This window comes from Pristiophorus japonicus, unplaced genomic scaffold (assembly GCF_044704955.1).
Source record: "Pristiophorus japonicus isolate sPriJap1 unplaced genomic scaffold, sPriJap1.hap1 HAP1_SCAFFOLD_340, whole genome shotgun sequence".
In the NCBI taxonomy this organism is placed as follows: domain Eukaryota; kingdom Metazoa; phylum Chordata; class Chondrichthyes; family Pristiophoridae; genus Pristiophorus; species Pristiophorus japonicus.
The window spans coordinates 414,493-423,647 of record NW_027253216.1 but is presented as its reverse complement, the minus strand read 5'-3'; the positions used below and the strand labels follow the sequence as shown (position 1 = coordinate 423,647).

Sequence of the window (9,155 nt, the reverse complement as noted above, 5' to 3'; positions counted from 1 at the left end):
GAGAGAGAGGGTGTCTGGCAGTGCACGGAGGCTGTGTGAGGGAGCAGTGGGCAGTGCGGAGACTGCAGTGTGTGCACATGGGAGAATACTATTAATATACAAGTGATTGGCTGTGTCTGTGTTTTCCATGGGCCGTTGTATTTGGGGTTTGCTGACACGAGAGCAGCTCCTTGTCGCTCAGTAAAGGGTCTGCAGTGTGAACAGTTGTGGGATCTCACCCCAGTGATCTCCCCCTGGTCCCCCATCACTGCAACATTCTCTCGGCCTCTGGTGGGACTTGGGCCTGGGATATTTGTTGCTGCCCCGGTCCAGTGCCTGACACTGTCACTGGCCGGAGTCCGGAGCTCGGGCTCGGTGTCCTTTCCATGGATCCCCGCCCTGCCACAATCAACAGGTCTACTTTATATATATTTATAGATACGTATTGGAAAGTTATCCAGTATGTGAATGGTTAATTGATTTCATGTTAAATAAGTGATGAGGAAATGTCATTGAATTTTAGTCTCTCCTCCCGCTGCTGTCGGGGTCACACCTTGGCCTCCAGCATTTCCAGGAAGAGTTTGTGCATGGGCACCTTGCCCTCCAGCTTGATGCTGTAGAAGTGTTGCACGGCCTTGCTGGCGGTCTGGCGCAGCAGGGGCAGGCTCATCAGTAGCTTGCCGGCCCTCCTCGGCTCCTCCGGGTGCTGGCTGGCTTCGTATTCCTGCAGTGCCTCGTGTAGACCGTCCTGGAGCCGCAGCACACTGCTTACATCCTCAACATGCATGGAATCTGGCCGCAATACACAGCACTCACATCAAACCAACCCTCCGCAACACACAGCCCATAGCACACAGCCCCAACACACGGCGCTCACATCAAACCAACCCTCCGCAACACACAGCCCCAACACACAGCGCTCACATCAAACCAACTCTGCGCCACGCTGTGCCCAGAACCCCCCCTCCCCCCACACACACACACACACCCCTCCCGTCACCCCTCTAGCCCCCCCACACACCCCTCCCTGCACCCCGCCCCACCGCCGCACACACCTCCCGGGAGCCCCCCCACCCCCCGGCGCTCCTCCTGGCACATCCCCGCATGGCCCAGCTATTCCCAGGCAATATTAACTGGGATAAAATTAGTGTGAAAGGTACAGAGGGTGCAGATTCCTAAAATGCATTCAGGAGATCTTTTTTTATCCAGTATGTAGCAAGTCCAACACGGGGGGTGGGGGGGGGGGGGTGGATAAGGCGGGGGGGGTTCTGGATTTAGTTTTGGAGAATGAAGCTGGGCAGATGGAAGGGGTATCAGTGGGAGAGCATGTTGGTGCTGGTGATCATAATTCAGTCAGATTTAGGGTAGTTATGGAAAAAAAACAAAGATAGACCAGGAATAAAAGTTCTCAATTGGGGAAAAGCCAATTTTGCTAAACTGAGATGTGATTTAGCCAAAGGGACTGGAAACAACTACTTGATGGTAAATCAGTGTCAGAGCAGTGGGAGGCATTCAAGGAGGAGATCCGGAGGGTTCATAGCAAGTATGTTCCCTTAAAACAAAGGGTGGGACGAACAAATCTCGAGCTCCCTGGAAGTCAAGGGACAGACAGGGGAGGATAAAGAAAAATAGGAAGGCTTATGACAGATACCGAGGGCACAATACTGCAGAATCTCGAGAGGGGTGTAGAAAGATCAGGGGTGAAATTAAAAAAGGATATTCGGAAAGCAAAGAGAGAGCATGAAAACATTTTAGCAAGTAAAATCAAGGAAAACCCAAAGATGATTTATAAATATATTAAGAGCAAGAAGATAACAAAAGAAAGGGTAGGGCATGTTGGAGGCCATAAAGTATGTGGAGGTGGAAGATGTGGAAAATGAATATTTTGCGTCTGTTTTCACAAAGGAGAGGGGCAATGCAGACATTGCAATCAAGGAGGAGGAGTGTGAAATATTAGATTAAATAAACATAGTGAGAGGAAGTATTAAAGGGTTTAGCAGCTTTAAAGGTGGTGAAATACCAAGCTGCAAAGATTTCCAATGCCGTCCCAATTGGAGCCAGATGAGAACCCCCCCTCCTCCCCCTGTACTCTGGGTACCGGGAGAGGAACGATGCAGCGCCGGTCACAATCTCCGGAAAAAGTTATGGAGATGAGCAACCACTCTAAAATGGATAGGGAATATTCCAGTATGCAGTGCATTCTGGGTATGGACATCCGCCATTGGGGCCCAGAATCACGGAACGGAACCCTTCAAGATCGGGCCAGGGAGAGTCGCTTTTGCAAACTATTACTTTGAATGAAGTATTACTATGTTTATTCCTTGGCTGCAGTTCGGGTCTGTCTCTGACCCACGAGAAGTGAGAGTGGATAGACGAATGTACAGTTCGAGCTCCGGCGCACGTTCTATTTCTGGCCCATCCAGCGGCCCGGCTGGAATGACTTGGCGGGCCAGATATGGCCCTCGGCCCGTATTTTGCCCAGCACTGACTCAGGTTTGTGAGGGGACTGTATAGAGGGATATGAGGGGTCTGTATAGAGTTGATATGAGGGGTGTATAGATGGATATGAGGGTCTGTACAGAGGGATATGAGGGGAATGTATAGATGGATATGAGAGGAGTGTGTAGAGGGCGATGAGGGGTCGGTATAGAGGGATATGAGAGGAGTCTACAGAGGGATATGAGGGGAGTGTATCGATGGCTATGAGGGGAGTGTGTAGAGGGCGATGAGGGGTCGGTATAGAGGGATATGAGAGGAGTGTATAGAAGGATATGAGGGGAGTGTATAGAGGGATATGAGTGGTCTGTATAGAGATACATAAAAGGGGGCATTGTAAAGAGATATGAGGGGTCAATTAAATGGTGCAATTGTGGGACAGATGGGTTTTTCTGCTGGTGGGGGCTGAATGACCCGTTGAGGATTCCTACACTCACGGTGCATATTGGGGGAGTGTCAGAGTGGCACGCAGGGGGAGGGGGGCCAGAACCTGCTGCCCCCCCCGCCCCTCTGCGGCTCCCTCTCCACAGCAATAATTCGCTGTTCATTTCCCACTCTGCCTCCCCGATTCATTGGCTGCCTCTCTCCGCAGTGTGCAGGGAGAGCGGCTGCAATCGGAGGGCGTGGGAAGCAGAAGTCTGAAGAAGCAGTCCGACACAATGTGTCAGAGGCTCCATCAACCAGATTGATAAACTGTTCATTATAAAATCAATGAAAGGGCTGTTCACTGCCGACAGGCTCTCGACTCTTGCGGGAGTGATTGCATGGAGAGCTGCTTCAGTGACCCACCTTCAGGCCTAATCAGTGCTTTCAGTGTAACAGAGGGCCGGGGAGCTAGGATCAGAGGACACAGCTGCAGACAGCAGCCTGTCGATAAGGCCCACAGCGAGCCAACACTCTGAGGGGACTCCTGCTCGGGCTGACCCCCACGCACATCCCATGGTCTGCCGGCAACGTCCATGGACATTACACCAGAACTTACACACAGAATCAGCACCAAGGATAGGACATCAATCGTTGCCAGGAGCAGCACCAGGCGTACCCAAAAACTAAGCTGCAACACAGGACTACATGCATGCGAAGCAGCGGGAGCAGCATGCTATAAACAGGGCTAAGCAATCCCACAATCAACAGATCAGATCAAAGCTCTGCAGTCCTGCCACATCCAGTGGTGAATGGTGGTGGACCATTAAACAACTAACGGGAGGAGGAGGCTCCATGAATATCCCCATCCTCAATGATGGTAGAGCCCAGCACGCGAGTGCAAAAGACAAGGCTGAAGTGTTTGCCACCATCTTCAGCCAGAAGTGCCGAGTGGATGATCCATATTGGCCTCCTCCTGAGGTCCCCACCATCACAGAATCCAGTCTTTGGCCAATTCGATTCACTCCACGTGATATCAAGAAACGGCTGAGCGACTGGATACAGCAAAAGCTAGTCCCTGACAATATCCCGGCTGTTGTGCTGAAGACTTGTGCTCCAGAACTAGCTGTGCCTCTAGCCAAGCTGTTCCAGTACAGCTACAACACTGGCATCTACCCGACAATGTGGAAAACTGCCCAGGTATGTCCTGTCCACCAAAAGCAGGACCCATCCAATCCGGCCAATTACCGCCCCATCAGTCTACTCTCAATCATCAGCAAAGTGATGGAAGGTGTCGTCGACAGTGCTATCAAGCGGCACTTACTCACCAATAACCTGCTCACTGATGCTCAGTTTGGGGTCCGCCAGGATCACTCGGCTCCAGACCTCATTACAGCCTTGGTCCAAACTTGGACGAAAGAGCTGAATTTCAGAGGTGAGATGAGAGTGACTGCCCTCAACATCAAGGCAGCATTTGACTGAGTGTGGCATCAAGGAGCCTGAGTAAACTGGTCAATGGGAATCAGGGGGAAAACTCTCCACTGGCTGGAGTCATACCCAGCACAAAGGAAGATGGTTGTGGTGGTTGGAGGTCAATCATCACAGCCCCAGGACATCGCTGCAGGAGTTCCTCAGGGCAGTGTCCTAGGCCCAACCATCTTCAGCTGCTCCATCAATGACTTTCCCTCCATCATAAGGTCAGAAGTGGGGATGTTCGCTGCTGACTGCACAGTGTTCAGTTCCATTCGCAACTCCCCAGATAATGGAGCAGTCCGTGCCCGCATGCAGCAAGACCTGGACAACATTCAGGCTTGGGCTGATAAGTGGCAAATAACATTCACGCCACACAAGTGCCAGGCAATGACTATCTCCAACAAGCGAGAGTCTAACCACTGCTCCTTGATATTCAACGGCATTCCCATCGCCGAATCCCCCACCATCAACATCCTGGGGGCCGGGGGGGGGGGGTGTCACCATTGACCAGAAACTTAACTGGACCAGCCACATAAATACTGTGGCAACAAGAGTGGGTGAGAGGTTGGGTATTCTGCGGTGAGTATCTCACCTCCTGACTCCAAAGCCTTTCCATCATCTACAAGACACAAGTCAGGAGTGTGATGGAACACTCTCCACTTGCCTGGATGGTGCAGCTCCAACAACACAAGAAGCTCGACACCATCCAGGACAAAGCAGCCACTTGATCGGCTCCCCATCCACCACCTTCAACATTCACTCCCTCCACCACCGGCGCCCCCTGGCTGCAGTGTGTACCATCTACAAGATGCACTGCAGCAACTCACCAAGGCTTCTTCGACAGCACCTCCCAAACCCGTGACCTCTACCGCCTAGAAGGACAAGGGCAGCAGGCGCATGGGAACACCACCACCTCCACGTTCCCCTCCCAGTCACACACCATGCCGACTTGGAAATATATCGGCCGTTCCTTCATCGTCGCTGGGTCAAACCCTGGAACTCCCTCCCTAACAGCACTGTGGGAGCACCTTCACCACACGGACTGCAGCGGTTCAAGAAGGAGGCTCACCACCACCTTCTCAAGGGGCAATTAGGGATGGGCAATAAATGCCGGCCTTGCCAGCGACGCCCATATCCCAGGAACAAATAAAAAAAACACAGGCATCAGTCAATGACATCGACCAGAAGGTACAGGCAGCAATTCAAACAAACAATGGTGAATATCAACCTGTGAGGGAAGAAGGTGGGACTGAGTGGTTGAAGTATGGTAGATATGTGGGATAGAGGGATATGTTGGGAGGTGGGAGTGGGCTGTGTGGGTGGGGTTAGGGTAGATATTTAAGAAATCGTGGATTGGAAGAAATAATTGGAGATAAAAAAAAGTCTCTTCAGATGGGTGTTTGAATAACTGGATAGATGCGTAGAATCTGCTTCTGTTTTTGATTCCCTGTGGATAACAGTGAAGGATTCATTCCATGGTAGACTAGCTAAAGCTACTTGATCAACGTGAACATAAATACCTGATAACAGGCAGCTACTTATATCTCAAGGCCAAGAATGGCATGTCTTGGGAGGATAAGAATGGGAGAGATGGGCCTTCAGAAAGTATAAACGGTAAAGACATGCGAAGAGGAGGGTTTCACCCAAGAGTTGAGACAAAGAACTCGACAATCCACTGGGCACCCTGGTTTTGGAAGAGCCCTTGTAGGTTAAATGTTCCTGTCCATTATTTTACCCCAGGTCCACCCTAAAAAGTGAATAAAAGAGATATCTAAAGAGCTTATCAGGGCAGACGATGCAGAAGAGCTGTTCGTGCCACCAGCTGTCTGTCCAATCGGGACTAGTACCAGCTACTTGTCATGGTCATATGTCTACTATGTCTATTCTGATTGTGTATTGTGTTTGACTATATTTAAACAACTGTTTCCTTAATAAAATGCCTTATGACTTATAAGTCCCTTTAGGTAATGTGTGTGTGACCTATGATCCAAATCTTACAGTAGGTAGGTGTGGTTGAGGGATATTTTGGGAGGTGGGAGTGGGGTATGGTGTGTGTGGGGGGTAGGGTAGGGTAGGTTGGGTATGGTGAGTGTGGGGGGGGGGAGGTGAGGTGGGAGTGGGGAATGATATGTGGGGGGGGGGGTGTAGGTGGGGTTTGGTGTGTGTAGGGGGTGAGGTGGGAGTGGGGAATGGAATGTGGGGGGTAGTTGGGGTTTGGTGTGTGTAGGGGGTGAGGTGGGAGTGGGGTATGGTGTGTGGCGAGGGGTATGGTAGGTAGGTGGGGGTATGGTGTGTGTGGGGGGGGGGATAGGGTAGGAGTGGAGAATGATGTATGGTGTATGGTGTGTAGGGTAGGTGGGTTTGGAGGGATGGAGCTTGTTGAATTGGTAGTGAATGGCCTGTGGGAGGCATTGCCAGATTAAAGGCTCCATATAACTGGTCTGATGCTCAGGGCTGGCAAAGAAAGCAAACAATGAGCGGGAGAGAGGGAGGGCAGGAGAGAGAGAGGAAGAGCAGGAGAGAGGGAGAGAGGGAGGTTGTGTGTTCGATCATGGCTGTCACACCATCAATGATTCCAGTTATTATGGCCGCACCGATCCTGGGGGTCACTCTAATGTACCTGGCCATTGAGTTACACTAACCGCCCTTGGCCATTCCGTTAAATGTAGAGCCTGCACAGCCCCGAGGGCTCCCTCACACTGCACATACCTGAGTTGGCCAGGGCTATGGCTTTGAGCGTGACAAACTCCTCCTTCTCCATCCGCAGCTTCTTGTATTTGCGCACAAGCTGCAGGATTGCAGCGTAAAGGTCGAGGAGCCCAGACAGCCGGGAATGCTCCTCATCCATGATGTAATCGTCGGCATAGACCAGCTCCTCCTCGTACGGCAGTGAGCGATACACAATGCCCAGGAGCAGGATCTCCATCCAGGCACACTGCAGGAGGCCCATCTGGTCCCCCAGGGAAAGCGTTGAGAAACCTGGGCAGAGAAGTGCGAGAGAGAGAGATTGAGTTAGGGAGAGATTGGGGGAGGGGGAGAGGCGAGGGTGAGGGGAACGGGTGGAGGGAGGGTGAAGGTGAGGAAGCGAGGGGAGGGATGAGGGAGTGAGAGCGTGAGGGAGACAGGGAAGGGTAGGAAATGAGGGAGAGTGAGGGGAGGGAATCGAAAATGGGGATGAAGGAGTGTGAGGGAGATGGTGAGAGTGAGAGGGAGGGAAAGAATGAGGGGGTGGGGAGCAAAAGGGGATGGGGAGGGAGGAGGGGCAGAGGGAGAATGAGGGGGTGAGGAGGGCAACAGAGGAAGGGAAGGAGAGGGTGAGGGTGGGGAGAGTGGGAAGGGGAGGGTGGGTCAAGTGGGGAGGGTGATGACAGCCCCTGCTCCCTATTCCTTCCAATATAAATGCTAATCGTTGTGTTTAAATTCCTTCCAAATGTCGCCAGCCTATTGGTCCTTTCCTGATGGGGAGACCCTCGCATTTCTGGTATCATCCTTGTAAACCTTCTCTGCACCCTCTCCAGAGACTCCGTGTCTTTTTTATAATATGGCCACCATTCCTAATATCTCTTCTCTGGCTCAGGGTCCATCTTTGTAAATTATCCCTGTGAAAGGACTCGGGACATTTCTCTGTGGTAAAGACTGGATATAAATGCAGATTATTGGGGCCGTTGAGAGGTGGCAGTGAGAGAAGGAATGATGTGTTTGACAGAGAGACACGGGATCTTTGTGCAGGTGACCTCTCTCACTATCTCACTCCTCGCTCCCTCTGTCTATCGCTCTCTGCCTTTCTCTCTTTCTTTCTCTCTCTCCCTTTGAAGAATCATACAACCTTCCAGCACAGGAGGCCATTGGGCCCACCGTGCTGTGCGGGTTCTGTGAGAGAGCAGTCATGCTCAGTCCCAACTCCCTGTGTGTCTGACCCTGTCAGTTCCCCATCCTCCAGTCCCCCAACTCCCTTTAACATTATTGATGGATTCAGCGCCCACCACCTTTGCAGGTCGAGCGTTCCAGATCCCACAACTCTCGGTGAAAACATTTCTCCTCAGCTCCCCTCTCCATCTTTTGCCAATGATTTAGAATCTGTGTCCCCTGGTTATTGACCCACTCGCCCCAGGGAATCGTTTCTCTCTCTACTCCATCAAAACCGCTCATCACCGTGAAAACCTCGATTGGTCCACCTCTTAACCTGCTCTGTTCCCAGGAGAACATTCCCAACGTTTCCAACCTCTCTTCAAAACTGAAGTCCCTTGTCCCCGGTAACATCCTGGTAAACCCACTCTGTACCCTCTCTAAGACCGTTACATCTTTCCTGGTGTGGTGCCTAGATTGTCCGCAATTCTCCAGCTGAGGGCTAACCAGAGATTTATAAAGTTCCAGCCTGATCTCCTTGCTTTTATATCCTATTCTGCTGTTTATAAACCCAAGTAATCCGTGAGTTTTTTAACCACCTTCCCAACTTGCCCTGCCAGCTGTAAGAATGTGTGTATACGGACACCAAGGTCTCTGCTCATCAGCCAGTTATAGTTACTGTCTTTCTATAATAGTCCTCCCACAGTGTATCACTTCACAGCTCTCCTCACTGAACTCCGTCTGCCGAGCTCCTGCCCATTTCACATCCTGTCTGTCACCCTGAAGCCTGTAACCATCCTCATCACTATCGACTAGTTTGTCTAGTTCTGTATCATCAACAAACTTTATAACGCTACTCCCAACACCTGAGTTTACGTTGTCTATAAAAATAAAGAAGACTAATGGCCCCAAACTGACCCTTCGGGAACTCCACTGTGAACCCCCTCACCCTCTGCTCCCGGACACTGAGCCAATTCCACATCCATACCGCTCTCCGT

General features: G+C 51.4%; 1 protein-coding gene across 7 annotated transcripts in view; it reads right to left on the bottom strand.

The window, feature by feature from the left end:
* Positions 1–526: 526 nt before the first annotated feature.
* LOC139250046 (steroid hormone receptor ERR2-like) overlaps positions 527–9,155 on the bottom strand; it is a 294,985-nt gene continuing 286,356 nt past the window's right edge. For all 7 annotated transcript variants that reach the window (XM_070872610.1, XM_070872614.1, XM_070872613.1 and 4 more), the window contains 2 exons: positions 7,021–7,290; positions 527–771 (listed from right to left, as the gene is read on the bottom strand). In XM_070872610.1, the coding sequence (XP_070728711.1) occupies positions 527–771; positions 7,021–7,290 (515 nt within the window). The remainder of the gene's footprint in view (positions 772–7,020; positions 7,291–9,155) is intronic.